We start from the raw sequence: 21,413 nt of genomic DNA, 5'->3' as shown, positions 1-21,413 counted from the left end.
AGTTATTGAGCTGAGTATACTCCACATATTAATTTATTTAGCCGAATCACATATTTTAACAGGCAGCACGGCGGCGCAGTGGTTAGCGCTTGTGCGGCACAGTTCATGTCATGGGAACCTGTCGTGGGTTCAAATCCAGCTCCAGACTTCCTGTGCGGAGTTTGTATGTTCTCCCCGTGCTTGCGTAGGTTTCCTCCGGGCACTCCGGTTTCCTCCCACGTTCCAAAAACATGCATTTCAGGTGAATTGGCCGGTCCAGATTGTCCCTAGGTGTGAATGAGCGAATGAGTTGTCTGTCCCTGTGTGCCCTGCGATTGGCTGGCAACCAATTCAGGGTGTCCCCTGCCCACTGCCCGGAGATGGCTGGGATGGGCTCCAGCCCCCCCCGCGACCCTAATGAGGATAAGCGGTACGGCTGATGAGATGAGATGAGACATATTTTAACAAATCAGGTCTCTGCCTGTGCCAATCGTGTGCAGGAGACAGAGCGACGAGAGTCCGGGGGCTCCTCTGTTATAGTTCATGCCGATGGAATGTTTACGCCCCATGACCAAGCCTCTGTCTGATTGGACGGCACCGTGTTGATGCAATTATCCCAATCGTCCTTCGAAGCATTAAGAGTTGTTGGTCTATCTTCTTTAATCACTATCTATTATCGATCATTTCATAATACGCTACAAAGCTTAGGAACCGGGATTCTTACTCTCGGCCAAAAGGGGTTTTTGGGGTTTTTAAGGGTTATTGTTCTATCTTCGTTATTCATTATCCATTATCCGTTATCGGTCAGTTCATAATACGCTACAAAGCCTAGGAGCCAGGACACTTACTCTCAGCCAAAAGGCCAAGCTAAGGTCCTAGCCGTAAAGCCTTGCTGCGATCATTGCGAATGCACCGTTCCCGGAGGTACTGCAATACCGGGCCGATGCGTGGAGTGGACAGAGCAAGCTCTTATTCCATCTCCGGATTGCAAAAATCAAAGATCATGGCAAAGGCCAAGCTAAGGACTGACATAACATCAAAGGGGTTTGGGGTTTTTAAGGGTTATTGATCCATCTTCGTTATTCATTATCCATTATCCGTTATCGGTCAGTTCTTAATACGCTACAAAGCCTAGGAGCCGGGACACTTACTCTCAGCCAAAAGGCCAAGCTAAGGTCCTAGCCCTATAGCATTGCTGCGATCATTGCAAATGCACAGTTCCCGGAGGTACTGCAATACCGGGCCGATGCGCCGTAACCCACGCTTGCCATAGCATCAAAGGGCCAAGTTAAGGTCCTGACTTTAAAGCCTTGTTGCGACCATTGCGAATGCACCGAAAGATTTATTCGAAATGAAGAGAAACTACGCTGACGGGGATCCATGTTCACCCCCTTGACGTCACGAGCACAACTGATGCTCGGCATTCGCGCTGTTTATACGCGGAGAAAGGCGTTTGACTGTCACACGCGTAACACGCTAATTTCACGTAATAACAACGCGATACAGGCGCAAAACATGCTATTACCATGCTCCACCCACGATTACCCGCTGAAATTTCCCGTCCTACCCATGTGTAAGCACGCCTTGGCCGCGGCCAGAGCACGTCGTTTGCGCGTCATTTCCGCGTCATTTCCTCCTGTTGACCACGTGTGCGGCACGCGGTTTAACACGTGCTCAAACTTTTGAGCAGCTCAAAAGTTTTGAACGCGGCCAACCACGTGAAAATTTCCGACCGCGAGTAAAGCACTGCTCTATCTCGTCTATATGGCGGTCTCTAAACGTCCAACAGCGCTCAACAGCATCTGCTTCACGGCCAGGAAATTCTGGCCGTGGTTCAGCCTCAGTACGCTCGTGAAAGGCTGTGTGCCCGCGCTCTGAAGATTTGAGCAGTGCCAAATTATTTCGCGCTGCCACCTGCGCGCGAATTTTCGACTGCGTGTTGAGCACCGCTGTATCTCGTCTGAATGGCGATCTTAGTGCGTCCAATGGCGTCCGCCTCAAAGGCAGAAATTTCTGGCCGTGATTCAGCCGCAAATGTCTGTGTGACCGGCCCCTTAGGGAGAACCCAGCCACCCTGCGGAGGAAACTCATTTCGGCCACTTGTATCCGGGATCGAGTTCTTTCGGTCATGACCCAAAGTTCATGACCATAGGTGAGGGTAGGAACGTAGATCGACCGGTAGATCGAGAGCTTTGCCTTTCGGCTCAGCTCCCTCTTCACCACGACAGACCGGTACAGGGTCCGAATGACGGCAGACGCTGCACCGACCCGTCTGTCGATCTCCCGTTCCATCCTACCCTCACTCGTGAACAAGACCCCAAGATACTTGAACTCCTCCACTTGGGGCAAGACCTCCTCCCCGACCCGGAGGGAGCATACCACGCTTTTCCGACTGAGAACCATGGCCTCGGACTTGGAGGTGCTGATCCTCATCCCGGCCGCTTCACACTCGGCTGCGAATCGCTCCAGCGAGAGCTGAAGATCACGGCTTGAGGAAGCCAACAGCACCACGTCATCTGCAAAAAGCAGTGACGCAATGCTGAGGCCCCCAAACCGGACTCCATCCCCGCTAAGGCTGCGCCTAGAAATTCTGTCCATAAAAGTTATGAACAGAATCGGTGACAAAGGGCAGCCCTGGCGGAGCCCAACCCTCACCGGGAACGAATCCGACTTACTGCCGGCAATGCGGACCAGACTCTGGCACCGGGCATACAGGGACGGCACAGCCCGGATAAGACTGTGCGGTACCCCATACTCCCGAAGCACCCCCCACAGGGCCTCCCGAGGAACACGGTCGAATGCCTTCTCCAAGTCCACAAAACACATGTAGACCGGACAGGCAAACTCCCATGCACCCTCAAAGACCCTGAAGAGTGTATAGAGCTGGTCCAGTGTTCCACGGCCAGGACGAAAACCACACTGTTCCTCCTGAATCCGAGATTCGACTTCCTGACAGACCCTCCTCTCCAGTACCCCTGAATAGACCTTACCAGGGAGGCTGAGAAGTGTGATTCCCCTGTAGTTGGAACACACTCTCCGGTCCCCCTTCTTAAAGACGGGAACCACCACCCCAGTCTGCCAGTCCAGAAGCACTGTCCCCGATGTCCACGCGATGTTGCAGAGGCGCGTCAACCATGACACGCCCACAACATCCAGAGCCTTAATGAAGTCCGGGCGGATCTCATCGACCCCCGGGGCCCTGCCACCGAGGAGTTTTTTGACAACCTCGGTGACTTCAACCCCAGTGATACGAGAGCCCAACCCAGAGTCCTCAGGCTCTGCTTCCCCAGAGGAAGACGTGCCGGGGGGATTGAGGAGGTCTTCGAAGTACTCCGCCCACCGATTCACAACGTCCCGGGTCGAGGTCAGCAGCGCCCCATCGGCACTATACACAGTGTCGATGGCACACCGCTTCCCCCCCTAAGACGTCGGATGGTGGACCAGAATTTCCTCGAAGCCGTTCGGAAGTCGGCTTCCATGGCCTCGCCAAACTCCTCCCATGCCCGAGTTTTTGCCTCGGCAACCGCCAAAGCCGCATTCCGCTTGGCCAGCCGATACCTGCCAGCTGCTTCCAGAGTCCCACAGGCCAGGAAGGCCCGATAAGACTCCTTCTTCAGCTTGAAGTGGAATGTCTTTCTGAGGAAAAAAATCCTGAGTCAACAAGACCAAAAGTGCAAAGAGTCAGTTTTTGGGCCATTTTTAACATCTATGGCGACCTGACTGCCTGTGAAAAGATTGTGGTCATATCTAAACTCCTTCCCTCTTTTATTGGGTGGACAGACACACAAACAAACAGGCAGACACAAAAAGACAACATTTGCACACACACATATATATATATATATATATATATATATATATATATATATATATATATATATATATATATCCCAGACAAAAACATTATCTCCACCCCTGCTTTGATAACAGGTGATAATCACGCTTATAATAATGTCGCCGTTGTGACTTCCCCGCATTAGCTTTGTGTCAAATCAATTTTTTTTATATCACCTACATTAATATGTCTTAGCTTGTGTGTCAGAAATAGGAAGCCCTTAAATAATATATTTTGTACCTGTATTTCTGCAAAATTGGGGTTTTAAAACTGCGCCCCAAAAACAGCAACCTGCAGAAACAGCAACCCCTATTATTTTAGCCATACAATGACATTAAGTGGTGTTTAGAAAAATGCCGGCAGAGCCTCTAATGGGATTGAAAGTCCCACCTAGGAGGATTTAATTAACGCTCGGAATAAATAACGTTTCACCCGGTTCTCTCTCTGTCCTAGGTAATCAGTTCTGGGCCATTAACGAGGGGATGACTATCGACTGGTGGAGTCTGCGCCTGATAATTGAATGTGTAGAGGCCGTTAAACATTCCTGATCAAAAACAAATATTTCAAAACCAGTTTTTTCATTGTGATATGAAGCGACAACAATAGCGTTATGTTTGTACCCATGAAAGTCTGCTGTAAGTCTGTACTAACCCTCAGGGGCTTGCAAAAGAGAATGGAAGAATTTCGAACACACTTTAAGAGATCCCCTTCATAATCTTAACCTAAGGAAACAAAATATTCTTTTTCACCGCATCGTATCAAATTGACTCGACATTGCCCCTTTTGATTGACAATTTAATCCGAGCCAAAACAATACGGATATTTCTAGTACCTGCCCAGTGTGCCAAGCTAGTTCAGAATATAGTGATAACGGTAAAAAAACAAACAAATGAATAAATATATAAGCACATGATAAATGTGTCTATGCTATACAACCCAGTTTACATCCTGACTTGGAAAATTGCAATAATTTGATTTTAAGATACATCTGGGTGGAAGTCTGTTTCAGGTTTTTAGTTTTGAAGCCTCATTAATAATACAATTTTATGTTCTGCATGTGATAGACGTGTGTCAAACACTTTTTGTAATTGCGGTCTCGGGTGAGGTGTTATTTCTATTAACTATTATTGGAGGAATGGAGTATGGACAATGGACAACGACATGACATGGAAATCTACTAAAAACGGCCAAAATTCACCAATGTTCCATTTCCATCTTCCCTGTTGTCATTGGTGATGTGTTATTTAATTTCGGAATAACTATTACAACCCTTTAATAATTTGAAAAAAATAACGGAAGCAAAATGTAACTTATTAAACAATCTTTCAACTTAAGGCTAGAAGTTACAGGTCTCTTTCTCTCTCTCTCTCTCTCTCTCTCTCTCGCTTTCTCTTTCTCTCTCTCTCTCTCTCTCTCTCTCTCTCTCTCTCTCTCTCTCTCTCTCTCTCTCTCTCTCTCTCCCTCTCTCTCCCCTTGCTTTCCCTTGCCTTTTTTGGTCCCTTCCTCCTTGGCTCTGATTTCCACTCACACCTCGTGTCACTTGCCCTGACTGCACCCTTGTCACCTCTCCTACTTATTATTTAAGCACTCCTGTTTCTTGGCAAATTTGCTAGTTCGTTTGGAAATGTCAAAATCCTTGAATAATTGAACCCTTCTCTTGAGTTAATGTGTAATTGCGATAAACAGAGCACAAAGATTTTAAGCACTAAAAATGTTTCGTTTGTTTTATTAAATAGCTGCATTGCAAACTTAAACAGTAAAAAGAAAATCAATAAAATGTTTTATATTCCATCAGTTTCAGAATAAAAACCAAGACAGTAATACCAAAAAGCAGCATTGTATACAATTACTGTATAAAAACGTAATCTACAGAACAAAAATATGTTCCATTGCGCATTGTCTTCAAAAGCAGTCCGCAATGCAATTCAAGTTTCAATTGTCTCATTGAGTAAAGTGTCAATTGCCAAAGTGACAACAGATTTCCATATTTTTGTTCAGGAAAATTAACATGTTTACATGTTTTACTTGTTGGCCTTTCTGCCAGTGAGATTTCATTCATGTGTTCATGTAAATTCCTGGTGTTGCCACAGTAGCTGACTATAGCACAAATTACAAGTGCCATTGTCCTTTACTGTTGTTGAAAAAAGTCCACAACGGGCTGCGTTTTCTTTTTGCCTATGTAATTTTTACCTTCTGGTCGGGTTGGATGCATAGATTGGCCCTCTCTTCTGCCTGACAGGCAGGGTGCAGCATTAGGCCAAGCAGGGAGACTTGCTAAAAGTGTGCATGTCAGTCACACACTCAGTCATAAACTTAGAAAGTTGCCGTGGGTGCTGGTGAGAGAGAGAGAAGGACTGCGCTATCTACATAGAAAAGCGGCGCTTGGAATTGGGACAATAGTATCTATATAGTCCAAATATTTGCTTAGTATTGATAATATCAATATTTAGTACGATCCACCCACCCCTACCTGTGACTTGAGTCCTAGGCTGCACTTGGGCTGGCTACATTTAAAGCATAACAACCTAAAAATCCTCTGACAGGGAAAAAATGTGGACGTTTATCAGCAGGGACGAGGCCGGCCCGATAAGTCATCATAAAATCCATTTAGAGACCCGTTAATGGTGAACCCACACACTGGGGGGCATCTTCATTTGCTAATAAACTGCAGCGTCTTTAGTCATGGAAAATACTCTCTGTGTGTGTGTGTGCGTGTGTGTGTGTGTGTGTATGTGTGTGTGTTGGGATGGGGGATACTGCGAGTTATTGTAATGATCCTCGAGTGGCAAGGGAGTCTTAAATGGTGCTCTTTTACAAGATAGACTGTTTTTGCATGTGCAACACACACTCATGGCAGCACGCAGTAAACTGAGTACATCTTAGTGTACCTTCCTTGTTCAGGCACAACCACTTTTTCTGAAGTCTTAGTGGATCTTTTCAAATGAAATTTGCATGCCTCACTGTAAGGTCATTGAGCTTAAAACAGTATAACGTACACTACTGTTCATGAATTTGGGGTCGCTTATCTTATTTTGACGGAAAAGCAATGGTTTTTTTTCAATGAATATAACATTAAACTGATCAGAAATACATTGTTAATTGCTAGGTGGTGCGGGATTAAAACGTGCATTACTCTCTGTCGCCATCCCCTGGCATTAAGTCATTATTGCAGCCTGTTCATAACTTGCGTGCAAGTACAATCATTTCTTAGACTGCTGGAGTGACCCTTCTCTCAATCTTTTTTGGTCGTTTAGTTTGGTATTTGGACTATTTCCTTCTTTTACCATTTAATGACACAGCTGGGCAGAAGGCTCTCCACGACCAGGAGGTAAACTTTGGTCTATGGTCAGAGACAATGTTCATGGGGAGGCCGCGAAGCTTGAAAACATGCTGCACAAGCAAGTTCGCAGATAGATCGATTAATGGTGAGGACCACTGTGTTCCCCTGACAAGGGGGAGGCCGGTGACAAAGTTCATGGCGACATAGGAACAAGGACGGTGAGGAATGGGAAGAGTCCTCAGCAGACCGGCAGGTGGACAGAACAGGCCTAGACACTCCCTGATGTTGACGGGGATAGATAAGGATCACCGAGAAACGACTCAGGAACCTAAAACACCTTTTCTGTGGACTGATGAGTGGAAGAAGGCTTTCTTGTCCCTAAAAGAGAAGTTAGTGACAGCGCAAGGGGAGGATTTGGAGCTGTTCTGGTGCAAGTACAAGATGGGGCTGAGAAGGTCATTGCCTATGCGAACAGGGGTTGAGCCCACTCGAGACAGGCTATTCGGCGCACAAACTCGAGTTCCTTGCGTTAAAGTGGGCAATGACTGAAATTTTTTTGTCCTAACAGATAATGACCCCCTCAAATATGTGATGTCCTCTGCAAGATTGGATGTCACTGTCCATGGATTGGTGTCATTCCTGTCCAGTTTTGATTTTGATATCATGTACAAGAAGAGTAACTCGAATGCTGATGCTCTTTTTCGCCTATCACATGTATTACAAGTGAACGTCTCAGCCACATTTCGGCCTCTGTGCTTGTTCTCTCTACACCAATATTAAGAATCAAAAACACAGCACAGACTTTCCAAGTTTGCAGGCGGCCGGTGCAGCAAAAAGGGTTACATATACAAACACAAAACGACCTAACATTTCCCACAAGACGTCATCAATAAGACACAGGAATACAGCAGGGGCATTAGTTAAACCGAAGGGCATGACCAGGTACTCAAAATGTCCCAGCAAGGTATTGAATGCGATTTTCTATTCATCTCCCTCTCTGAAGTAGACCAAATGGTACGCTGGACCCCAAATGCAGAGGCATGAGACGGAAGCAGTTTTATAGAGCTTATTTACAAGTTTGGTGGCAAGCAGGAGCAGCATGGGTGTATTCACAACACCAGAGCAGGTAGTGAAGGCCGAGAGCTAGCTGGCTGGAACCAGAAAAGATATCTGGGAAGATAAGAAGCGACAGGTGATTAAAAGACTCACGGGTAGAAAATCTTGGTCAGAGCCGTGGTTATTGTGATTCAAAATACCGCTCGCGACATGCTGCTGCGATGGCCGAGCTTATATAATCAGTTGATGACCTGATGAGAGGCAGGCGTGTCTCATCACAGCCGTAGCCAGCCCCACCCCTTACAACAGACCACAGGATAACTAAGAGAAGTACAATACACAAAAAAAATCTTAAAACATAACAAACGTTTTTCTTGTAAATTTAAGTATTAAAATGATTTTATCACACTTTTGATGCAATTCTCACCTGAAAATAAGCGAGATTGACAAAATCAAACCTCTCCTAAGCAAACAAACATTTTGTTCTGTACTGGAATTGCGGTGCATTCAAAGACCAGATACACAGTCTTTATGTCTTTTCGGGGGGATTTCAGATATCTTTAGTATAACAACTTCTTTAAAGTTACGTTTTACGAATGAGCTTCCCTCTAATAGTATTACTATCACAAGCATAACCAAGAAAACCAATTCACAGTTTAAGCTCTTTACTATTGCACATACCCAACTTTTTTCACAAGATGGAAGAGGATGCTTGTTGGAGCTCAAGATGCGGTGGAATCATCACAGATGAGTGATTGGAGGGAAATTCCACATTGACTTTGTTATCAGGGAGGAATTATAAAAGACCAACATAGTTGAATAGTGTATTCAGCTGTTATGGCTCCTTTAAAATCGAATACAATTACCAAGTTGTGCAAAATTGTAGGGCCTCAGACTCTTTGGATTTTGGAGGTTGCATTCTGTTGCCATGTTATTAGACATCCATTTAATATATTTTGTCATCCTGAGCCCGAGCCAATTCCTGCCCTTGAATGTTTGCAAATACATTGCAGTGTGCTTAACACCAAACAAGAATTCCCCAGTTACAGGGTTACACCCTTGGACAAGTGATAGTCTTCATTCAATGAGAGGAAGCCCAAAACTAATAACATTGCAAAACAAGAAAATGTGTCATAAAAGCAAAGGAGCTTGTCACCATTGTCATGAAATCTTCCCAGTCCAGTACTAAAAGTGTGCTGTTGTAGTCGTCTGAGCTGAGATAGGACATTTGGTTTGCATAAATCAGCATTATCTTTAGTTTGGGATTTATAGCAATGGAGAAATGTTTCACACTTGGTAAAGGAAATCAGGGTAGTGTGTGTCTGCTCAGAGTCACCCAGGAGTTTTTAAAACTATGGCATGAATTTTATTTTGGTTTGTCCATGGGCATTTTGTTTGTGAGACGCCTGTTTGAGGCCCCTGTAATAAAGCAAGCTCAGAAGTTGTTTTTTTAATCACATATGATTTTTGTGTGTTCACTGTTGTTTTATATTTTGATAAATACAACGTTTAAAACACATTTAGAAAATACTGGAAAAATGTAGCCGTGAAATTCACCTCATTTGACTAAGCGAAGCTATGTTGCTTTATTTAAAACAGGGGGTTTATTAGGCTTGCGTTTGCTCAAAAGGTGACAGGCGTGTGATTTATTTCATCAACAAAAAGCACAACTGATTTAAAAGCTTGATAAATACTACCAATGTGGACCGATCTTGGGTGTCATTAACACTTGTTTAACACTTATTTGACGTTAAGTGCATCACAGCTGCTAATTACCAACATTATCATAAATTGGTGATTCTCAAATGTCGGTGCACAGTCGATTTTTTTTTCTATTTGATCCCCCTATTTGTACTGAAGGACTTTACTTTTAAATCGAAACATACAACTTTATTCTTGAATGTAAACCAAACAAAGATATAGGTGTGTTTAATAAACAATTACATTAAATGAAATCAATTTTGTGTTTCGTTATAGTTACCTCTGCTTTAAAGGGACAGTGTGTAATATTTAGCTTCTCCTATTGGAAAAAAATATATGTATTCAATTAAAAAACAGATAGGAACCGATTTAGCAAAATGCGTAAACTTCCACGAAAACTTACATTTTTAAAACATATTCCTAGGTTGAGACATTTGTGTTCATTTTTTTTAACCTGAGACTCACCATCTTGGTGCTACTCGAACCCATAAAACTTTGCAAAAGGCTGATCAAAAAAAGAAGAAAAATGGGGCAGTTACGTCACTCTGGGTCAGCATTTGTCCTTGTGTTTTAGTTTTGGTAGCCCCTCATTGGTCTTTTTAGCACTTGTTTTCAGTTGCACTACAGGGGTGGCCAACCCGGTCCTCAAGAGCCGCATGTCCTGCATGTTTTTGGAGTTTCTCTGTTCAAATAAGGTGATCCTAAACACCTGGGTCATTATTAAGCTCCCGCACAGCTTGCAAACAATCTTAAAATTTGCATCACCTGAGAAACCTCCAAAACATGCAGGACATGCGGCTCTTGAAGACCGGGTTGGCCACCCCTGCACTACACCATACATTAACTTCTAGAGCACACACTCTCCCTTAAAAGCTTTTAACAGAACCACACCTGTCCCTATGGCTGGGCCATATGAGGCCTGAACCTCCCAAAAAGTACTTGTGACTTCACTTAAAGCACAATCTGTTTATTTATGTATTTGTGGGCAAAGCAATTCTGCTCTATTCATTTGATATACCCTCTTTGAGATTGATGTCTGAAGAGAACCATATTTTTTTCCGATTGTACTTTCCGTGTTTACCAGCAGATTTTGCGTAAAACAAGTGTAAAAAAAAATACTTAATATTATTTTCCCTTGTAAGAAAGTGGTGACCCGATACCAGTCCGCTGACGTCTCCTCCTTGCTCCATCGCTGGATTTATGACAAAACGGTGCTGGCGCTCCACTCACGGCTCCGTGCACAGTACCAGTGAGAATTTGCGAACCTGTGACGCACTACTGCGATTGGAACAGCCTCACAAACCAGCCTGATTGCCCACAAGTTTACACACCGGTTTCCCAGTCATCTAGCTTGCTTAGGGATTAAAGCACTTGCGTGGAAGTAGCCTGCGAGGGAAGGATATATCCTCCTTCTCTTCCGCCTCCTCCTGTTCCTCCGCTTCCTCCTCCTCCGAATCTTCATCGTCATCATCATCAAGCCTGCGCTTGGATCAGAAGTGCACATTCTCTCTTCCTCATACAGAGCACAGCTTTGATTGCAACCACTCGATTTCAAACCGTCAGCTGCGTGATCTTGGACAGTGCCTGTTGATGTGTTTGTAAACATAATTTTGGATTTGCGTCCGACTGGGGGACATGTACTTGAACAGCAGGGGCAGGAAATATTTTGTTGCTGTTGGTTCATTTTTTATGTTTACTTTCCCCTCCTCCCTTTCTTTGCCCCAAATGGATGCCGTCGAGGGTATTCGGAGGCGCCCCCGGATTAGCTGCTGATTGACAGTTGAAGGGAGACACAAAGTTTGGGTCATCCAGGCAGGACGGAAAAGGGTGCAGGATGCAGTCCAGAGTAAAGGCTGTCTCTGCAGGCGGAGGTGCGTCCCTCTGTTGCTTGCTCCTCCTCTGGCTCATCTATTCCCATCTGCTGCGAGAGGGTGAGTCTTTAGTCTTTCTTTGCCTCCTGGAACCAGTTTCGTTGAATAATCGGATATACGTCCATGCCACAGACCACACTTCACAGCAGAGCTGTCTTTTAAAAAGTGGCATTATATGTGTCTGCAATAGAATGTTGTCACCTTGTTGAGGTGATGGGCATGCTGGCTTGCATGGAAATGTTTCTTCATTCATTATGCTTGCAGTTAGTGGGGGTGGGCGATAATAGCAATTTCGGTATCTGATCCAAGTACTATCAAACCATACCATTCCAGTACCAAAACCTTTTGCTTGGAAATGTCATGATTATTGAATAAATGAACACCCCCCTGAGTTTGTTTATAAATAAAATAAACAAGTCACCAAGACTTTAGGCTCTAAAAACGTTTTCTTTTATCAAATAACTACATTGCAAACTTTAACAGTATAAAAAAGATTTTATTACAACTGTTTCAGAACAAAAGCTTAGAAAGTATAACCAAAAGACATCAATGTAACAAATACACAACTCCTAACAAGAGAACTTAAATACATTTAATTGCACAACATTTTCAAAACGAAGTCAGTTAATGCAAATCAAGAGTCTCTCGCTCTCTGTCTCTCCCTCACTATCTCTTTTTTTGGAGAAGTAACATGTTTACATTTTTCTTGCACCTTTTTCTCTATAGTGTAAGCTTTTTTCATGTGTTTATATGCATTTGTTGTAGACCACTTTACCATAAAAATTACACCTGGCATTGTCCTTTTCCATAGTTAAAAGTCAGCGTCACCAAACGCTTTCTATTTGCCTGCATTTTTTTGCTACTGGTTGTCGGAGTCGCAAAGGTCGGTAGGATGCAGTAGCAGGTCAGGTAGTGAGAGGCGCCAAAAGTGTGTCTGTCAGTCACACAATGAGGCATGGACTTATAGACTTACAAAAGAAGTTTGGCAAGAGAGAGATAAGTGGTGCGCTATCTGCATTGAAATTCGCGCTTTCACTAAATTGGTTGAGGAACAAAGTATCGATCCCAAGTAATAATATTAATACAATCCAAGTACTTGCTTAGTATTCATTATATTGATATTTGGATCGATCTGTCCACCGCTAGCAGCTGGGGAAAAAATATGGCGGCGGATAATCATTTCTGAATCCTTCAAGTAGTTGGAGCCCATCCCAGATGACTTTAGGCGAAATACAGACTAAAGCTTGGGCTGGTCGCCATGTTAATCATCAGAGAGAAATAGAAAAAGAACATCCAGAGTAACATCCACGCGGTTGCTGAGTGGGAAGCCAGCCTACGCTGCCTGACTGTCTCGTTATGAGGATTGTATTTTAGACCACCACTCTGTGTTTTGGGAGACAAGAGAGAGTTAAAGAACAAACACCTGATTTAGTGAAAAAAAAATGCATAATCATACAAAAACAGAGACTTTTTGACAGCAAGTTAAGCTCTGACCAGAGGTAAAACACATTTTTTTCTACTCAAGTGCTTTTTTTTGTGTGTGTTTAGAAGGCGAACGTTAATTTCTTCATGCATTAACAGTCCTAAAGGTGTTTAGGGTTTTATGTTCAACCATGTAATAAATCAGTCCTAGAGACAATGAGTTTCCAGTTACTCATTATGCGTAAATGGGTAAAAAGTACAGCGAGCCATGATGTGGATTTTATATTTTTATGGAAATGTATCTGGTCATAGAGAGAGTGATGGCGTCATGCAACGGAAACATAGTGAAAACAAACATATGGATGTGTTGAGTAACGCTTGTTATTTGGAAAAATTAAAGGAAATTCAAAGAGATCTTTTCCCTTTAAATACTTACAAAGCACCTTTAGTGACTTTGAGGAAGGCTACCCTTATACGACATATCCTGATATTGTAAACTTTTTGTAAGTGCACTTTCTTTGCACCAAATTTTAACTTACAAGTCTCTCCAAGTCTGCAATTGTTTTCTTAATTGTGTGTTCAACATGTAAAGCAATAGGTTATTGCAGCAGAAAAGCCCAGCTTTTAATGAGCTACATTTTCCAGTTTGACGAAGACCGCTATGTACCCAACAAACATTTTATGGTCTCCGGTGTCTATTGAAAAGCTTGACACCATTTTATGAATGCGTGCTATATGACTAACACTAAAAGTGACTTATGAATTGTCGATGGAGATGAAAAACTTCCAACATTTCGCTTTTCATCAGAGAGTGAAAACACTTTAATGGACGAAGGTAAACCTCGAGTCAAGGTGATTGAGTATTATTTCTTTTTTTTTTCAATTATTTGTTTTTCAACCATGTAAATGTCGTCATTTAAAAATATATAGTTGTAATGCATTTGAAAAGTATTCACAGTGCCTCACTTTTCACGCATTTTGGTATCTTACAGTGATATTAAAAAATGATGAACATTTTAAACACAACGCCGTACTACGAAAAAGGTCGTACGCCTGCGTATGCGCGCCACGTGTACTCGGTGGCAAACGTCACATAATTTTTCCTCCTTTGTCCTCTCCCTCGTCCTTGCAAGTAAATATGCAAATTTGTGTTTGTTTTTGGGCTTGGTCTCTCAAATCAAGGTCATTTTTCGGGCCCAGGCTTGGACGGGCCTTAACACCTGCGGGCCGGGACGGGGCAGATTTTTTTAGGCCTGATCTTACCTCTACAGAGCATTAACCAAGCATGAAGTCAAAGGAACTGTCAGTAGACCTCCGACACTGGATTGCCTTGAGGCAAAAATCTGAGTAAGGCTACAGAAAAATAATTGCTACTTTGAAGGTCCCAATGGGCACCGTGGATTCTTTTATCTATAAATGGAAGAAGCTGGCAGGTCATCTAAATTTACAATCTTGGGAGAGGGTCCTTATTCAAGGAAGTGACTAAGAACCCAATGGTCGCTCTTAGAAGCTCAGCATTACTCTACGGAGAGAGGGGAGCCTTGCAAAAGGACATCTCTGCAACAATCCACCCATCAGGCTTGTATGGCAGTGGGGCCATACAGAGCCATCTCTTAGTAAAAGGAACATTGAAGTATGTCTTGCAGTCTGCCAAAAGGCACCTCAAGGACTTTCAGACCATGACCAACAAAATTATCTGATCTAATGAGACAAAGATGGAGCTCTTTAGCATGAATGACCTGCGTCTTGTTTGGAGGAAACTGACTGTTCATCACAAGGCAAATACCATCAATACAGTGAAGCATTGTGGTGGCAGCCTCATGCTGTGGTGATCTTTTTCAACGACAGGAAATGAGAGACTAGTTCTAATTGAAGGAAAAACATTGCAGGAATGTACAGAGAAAACCTGAATTAAAACCTGCTCCAGCTCCCTCTTGACCCCAGACTGGGGCGGCCGTGAACAGACAGCCAAGATATAAAAATAATTAGTTCAGGAAGATTCAGTCAATGTCCTTGAGTGGCCCAACCAGACCCCAGACCTGAATCTGATTAAACATCTCTGGAAGAATCTGAAAATAGCTGTTTACCTATGCTTCCCATCCAACTTGACTGAGCTCAAAAGGTGCTGCAAAAAAGATTAGTGTGCCAAGCTTATGGCATCATAATCAAAAAGTCTTGAGATTCTGGCAAAGGTACATCAAGAAAGTACCAACCAAAGACAGAGGATACTTGCTATTTTTCTATTTTTTTTATTAATAAATGTGTGCTGCAAAACTCTCAAAAAACTATTTTATGTTGTTATTTTGTCATCGGTTTGTGGACAACGAAAAAACAAAAAACAAACTCTTTATCTTCTAACAAATCTTGTCTCACATCGAATGGCATTTGTGTGAGTATTTATTAGTACTGCACCACAAAAAAGAAAATCAAGATTCTGAAAGGAAACCTCGGTGTTCATACAAATTTGTCAGGAGTAAATGTTTAAGGACAAAGTATCCTGGAAAGTGTTTGCTATGGTCCACTGAAAAAACAGTTGGTGTGCAGCAAAGGGCCCTCGGGCCTTAGTTTGGAGAAATCTGCTGCAGAAAATCGTAAACAATATTGCGGTTTACATTTGACGGTTTTGCCATTTCATGGATTTGCATTGTGTTCTGCAGTCTGATCAGCTATACAGTTTGCCTAGTTATTGTTTCACGGAAGAGTGGTTACTTGTGAAAAACAAAAACAAAATGTTTGTAAAGTACTTTTTTCTGTTAAACAAATTTGAGCCTGTAAAAAGGGACTGTTCTCTTGTTTCAGGGTATACTAGAGAATTTGATGGAGTAATAGTTTAAAAAAAAAGTTTCTACGACATGGATTTCGTCTATCACAGGTTCATTTTGGAACCTAACCCTATGATAAACGAGAGATCACTGTAATAAAATAAAAACAAGGATACCTGATAAAAAGATTAAGATATTCATGCAATCACTCGATTTTTCCAAAAAAAGTGGCAGTGGTTCAGGAGGTAGAGCGCTCGTCTTGGGATCAAGATATTGCAGTTCAAATCCTGGCTCCTCCGTGTTACATGTAGAAGTGTCCTTGGGTAAGACACTGAATCCCTAATGCCCCAATAAGCAGGTTAGTGCCTTACATGGCTGCAGGGCCGCTATTGGGAAATGTGAAGCACATTGTAAGGCGCTTTGGGAAGTCTTGACCTGAAAAGCGCTATATAAATGCAGATCATTTCATTTCCTTTTATTCCCCTGACACAAACCTTCGCAAAATGGACCGGTGTCACGGGTTAGAAGTCTATTATTATTCTTGTAACTTTAACAATAGTTGACATTTTCACCTGCAAGCTGAGGTTTGTGCCAATTGTGTGTCTCTGACACAAGCGGCACTCTGTTATTATTGTCTAGAGTAAGGGCCTGACGAGGCTTCAGGTGAGAGGGAGCGACGCATCTTATTTCAATTCAGGGTGCGGAAGGGCCCTGCAGTGCCTTCCCAGCGTTATAATTTCCGACTGTATAAATCTGTAATCCCGTAGCGCTTCCCTTCTTGAATAAAACATTGTCTGGTGCAATTACACTCTCACCCTGACACAGAGCAGAAAGCAAAAGGATGTTTTTTCTGCACTTTATCGCTTGTTGTCAATGACAACACCACTCTGATATCGCTGTCCTAAGGCTTGGGGAAAAAACTGGATCTCGTTGGGAGATGTAGAACACCCAAATTGGAGATTAGATCTTTTAATCAAGCTTTAGCCAGAAGCGTAATTACCACCTGGGAGGAAGCAGAGCGCCTACGCTGACGTATCCGGCTGCGTCCTGACAGCCCAAGTTGACAATGATGTAAAAAATGAGCGGGATGAGAGTTGAAATGTGCTCCCCTTACCTGTAATTTACGCGTTTGCACTAATTCGCTTCCGTCACCGGCCTCTCAAACTCCTTCAGTTAAGATCTAGTGTTCCCCTTAGCCATTTATAGTGCACAATCATCTCATTACTGTCTTACAGTGAAAAATTGTTTAATCAATTTCTGCAAACTTTACTCAACCTACAGTAAATAGAGCTTGATTTTAGCATGGATTAGCCCTCATTGTATCCGAGTCTAGGCTTAAAGAGCATCCTATTTACAGATCAAGAGTGCTTGGGTCTGTTGATTCTTATTTAAGGTAATATCAATTTTCCGTGAGCTCTATTGGCTGCATTATGGACATAAAGAGAAGGATAGAATCAAACCTGGTGGGACACTGAGTGCGAGCACTCGATATCCTATTGAGCTGTGTTTCCAAACCTTGAGTGAGCCATGGCTTATGATATAACGATAATTACAAAATCACAATTTTACACTTACCACTTTATTGTCAAGATAAGATTGTGAGTATTTACTTTGAGAATGCTAGATATTTTCTGAAAAGGATTTTGCAGTGCTAACCAAATTTGATTATTTTGATCTATCTTTCCAGGCCAACATAAGATTTTGTGTTAAGGCTGTATAAACACATAGACTACCCAATTAAAGAATAAAATTAGATATAACCAGAAAAAAAGGTAGTTTTAAACTTATTTAGTTTTTCAGTAATTTGCCATTCAATTAAAAACAAGTTGGTTTTGGCAAAATCCCGTTTTGGAATAAAATTCTGAAAAAGTGAAGCAATCTTTTTCTTGCGGGGCAGCACGGCGGACGGGTGGTTAGCGCGCAGCCCCAAGTTGCAGATGTTTAGGGTTCAAGTCCAGCTACCACAGCCTCCCCGTGTGGAGTTTGCATGTTTTCCACATGATTGCATGGGTTTCCCTTGGGCCATCCGGTTTCTTCCCACATACCCACGGTTTATTTGCTGGTCCAAATTGTCCCTAGGAGTGAATGAGCAAGTGGATGGTTGTATGTCTCTGTGTGCTGGCAACCAGTTCAGGGTGTCCCCTGCCCACTGCCCGAAGATGGCTGGGATGGGTTCCAGCACCCACTGACCCTACTGATTTCTATGGAGTTGTCGTTTATTAGTAGTCACCCAAAATAAGGTAAGAAGACAAAGTAATTTTCAGCTTGCAAGTGAGAAGACCGTCAACTTGCGCAAAATTACTTCTGAAGACCCCAATACATACATTTATATGTAAATTATGTTGGCTACTTTGTTTGAGTACAAATTTATTTTGCAACTTATTTACCTCTAGTACTAGTAGTACAAGTAGTCAAAGCACAGGATGCACTGATTTACTAAAGGAATTCCTCCATACCTGTGCCAGATGAGGGAGAAGGCTGGCCCATTTCAGTCTCTAAAATTGCAAAAGTCTGCTATCCAACAAGGGCATCATAGAAAAAAAGCATTATTGGAAATATTGGTCCGTGTGTGATTGTCTACAGCTTGCTTGAGTGCAGGAATGTAATTACTGTCAAAACCTGCAACAAAAGTCTCTATATCTTCATGAATAGAAGAGGGAGGCCGTCTTTGCGGATAGAAGTGAGGCCATACAGCAACAAGATGCTGTTTTGCCCTAGCCAACTCTGTAGTTCATCTGTCAGGGCAACCAGGACAGGAAATCAAAGTGCAGCCGCCCTGTCTCTGCACGGCATAAAGCCAGCGCCCACCACGATGAATATACTGTCAGCTGCTCTCTACACTAACCATTTATTCAACAATAAATTTGGAAATATCTGGATTCTCCCACTGACACACGCTCCTATTGCAAGAGTTACGGTCCGAGATGCTTATAGGTTACATCGGCGAGTTATTAATGCCTTTTTAACACTATTAAAATGTGGAAAAAAATATTCAAGATTGATGAAGTAATCACAATTTTTAAAGAAAATCCCCTAGAAATGCCTAAAAACAATCATTAGAAATGAAAAATGTTGGTGTGTTGCAAAAAAATAAAAAAAATAAAATATCTCTCTCTCTCTCTCTCTCTCTCTCTCTCTCTCTCTCTCTCTCTCTCTCTCTCTCTCTCTCTCTCTATATATATATATATATATATATATATATATATATATATATATATATATATATATATATATATATATATATATATATATATATATATGTGTGTTTGTTTGTCCGTCTAATCTTTACACTGTACATCACTGACTGTAGTTATTAATTTACGCTGACGTTTTGACTTTTTTTTTTTAACTTTGGGTTGGAAACCTCATGCTTTGGGGCTGAGTGACAAAATAGACTGATGGACAGATGGACTTACAAATCAAAGGGGTGGGTGGGTTTTAAGGTTTGGAGGGTAGCTATATAGTAGGAAGCTAGGTTCAGGTATGTGGGTTATGGGTTGGGTAGGTAGGTATTTCGGTTGAGTGGGTAGGTAGGTGGATGGATGGTATTTTGTTTGAATGGGTATGTAGGTAGGTGGGTGTGTGGTATTTCGGTTGAGTGGGTATGTACGTAGGTGGGTGTATAGGTAGGTAGGTGTGTAGGCAGGTAGGTTGGTAGTTCAGTCAGAATTCTTTTTTTAAATTACGTTCTAGACAATATGACTTAATTGGAGTTTTTTTCTAGCCTTTCACAGTGAAATGTGTCGGATCAGTACAGTAAGTTCGCTCCTCCCATCATTCGTGTCATTACACAACCCAACACATTTTACGATTTGTTCGCTTCAAGGCGTTTGAAATAAACAACACAATGCCGGAGAGAATGAAAATGTATGGGGTTATCTTGCGTTGGCGTTCTGGCCTGTCGATGGGACTGACACAACATATCTTGTGAGATATGACTGCAGGCCGTCTCACTAAATTCCGTAGTGAATCAATGAGCCCGCAACAATCAAAAGTAAGCTGCTCCATTGATGAATAGCCAACATGCTTCTCTGTACTTTATGGACACCACTGTGTCTCTTTCTTCTCCTCATCGAATGACACCAAGTGACTTGGCAGATTTTATCACGGGGAATTAACCTGTGTGCTTTTTCTGCGATAAGGGGTGCTGACGCTTCATGGAGCATTACAGTCTCTCCATTCACTCTGTCAGCACAGAGTAGTTAAGATACATTTTGTTGATGTTCAACTAAAGGGTAGGTACTAATGGGTAAACATTGTTATATGAATTGGATTGAATTTTAAGGTTTTTACTTTAAAGACGCCACATGTGACGCGGAACTAAAACCTTTCTTTTCTTGAGAGACTTGGTTGTCTGTTTTCGTAACAAGTTTGAGGAACGAAGTACATTATTACTCAGCTTTAGTTGAACAATTGGAAGAAGCTAGTCCAACTTTGAACTTACTTTTCATTTCAGAACAAGTGATTATGATCTGCTGTCATCACTAAACCATCATGTTACTAGTCTTGAAAAAGCATGACTGTCTTGTCTCTCTCCAGCCAATCACGAAGCATAATTTGTCGGTTGCTGTTGAAAGGGACAGTTTGTATTTTTGACCTTCCAAAGTCCCTGTATGGTGTCTTGCAAGTGAAAATGAGTGCTAAAAGGCAAATAGGAAAAATAAAAACTACGTAGATTCAAAGTGACCAAAACGCATCATTTTACTTTTCTTTTTTTTGCCCAGCCTTTTTGAGGTTTTTGGGTAGTGGAGCAGTGAGATAAATAAAACATTTTTTCTTGTCTTACGAGTGAAAAATGTGGAAAAAGAAAATGATGTTTTTATGATAGTTCATGTATTTTGTTTATTATGTCAAATGAATAATGTTAATTTAATGATTCTTTTTTTTAACCAAATAGAGACACAGAATAATACACACTGTCATTTTGAAGCTTTCCAGAAAAACAAGAAATTGCAGAGTTTATGCAAAAGATCAGTTCTGTGTTTTGAGTGTGACAATTTCCCGTAATTAATTTGGGTACCACTACATTACCAGAAGTGCTGCCTCTGAAAGGACACTATCTTACATTTTGATCAAAAATTGTAGGCTCATACATATTCCTAATTTAGTTAATAGTTAAGAATTCAGTAAGACCGACCCAATTCTGGTAATTATATTCCCAACAAGCCCTATTAAGCATATTGAATGACTTGAAACCTCGATTTTGGGGCGTGCCTAACAGAGCAGGCCAGTCAGAATTGCTGACTTTTCCAAGAAAAATGGGCGATTTTTCTCAAATTGACCATAAAAGTGGCATTCCATATGCAGCGTGAGCAGTGTCTGATTATGACCAGAGCTATAAATTTTAAACAAATCACTAAGGCCCACTGCTACGGGCGAATGAGCTATTAAAGTATGAGTATCTTTATGAAACAAAATGAAAATCATTTTTATTGCTGAATCATTTTGGTAGCACACAACGCTCATATTTCACTGCCCTTGTATATGAATTCTCTATCGCTTTTAAT

At 42.1% G+C, this 21,413-nt stretch overlaps 1 protein-coding gene and 1 pseudogene across 3 annotated transcripts in view; one reads left to right on the top strand and one right to left on the bottom strand.

The window, feature by feature from the left end:
• Positions 1-881: 881 nt before the first annotated feature.
• LOC148369504 (U2 spliceosomal RNA) lies at positions 882-1,156 on the bottom strand (annotated as a pseudogene).
• A 10,034-nt stretch (positions 1,157-11,190) lies between these two features.
• Positions 11,191-21,413, top strand: part of tafa5l (TAFA chemokine like family member 5, like) — a 76,490-nt gene continuing 66,267 nt past the window's right edge. The window contains exon 1 of one of the 3 annotated variants that reach the window (XM_088331540.1): positions 11,191-11,782. In XM_088331540.1, the coding sequence (XP_088187666.1) occupies positions 11,686-11,782 (97 nt within the window). In that variant the 5' untranslated portion in view covers positions 11,191-11,685. The remainder of the gene's footprint in view (positions 11,783-21,413) is intronic. The other 2 variants (XM_088331539.1, XM_088331538.1) reach the window with 2 other exon arrangements.

The sequence above is a fragment of the Urocampus carinirostris genome, chromosome 3 (genome assembly GCF_059441175.1).
Source record: "Urocampus carinirostris isolate Australia breed hairy pipefish chromosome 3, RoL_Ucar_1.0, whole genome shotgun sequence".
Lineage (NCBI taxonomy): Eukaryota > Metazoa > Chordata > Actinopteri > Syngnathiformes > Syngnathidae > Urocampus > Urocampus carinirostris.
Note: the sequence above shows the minus strand (reverse complement) of the source record. Positions and strands in the feature narration are given on the sequence as shown.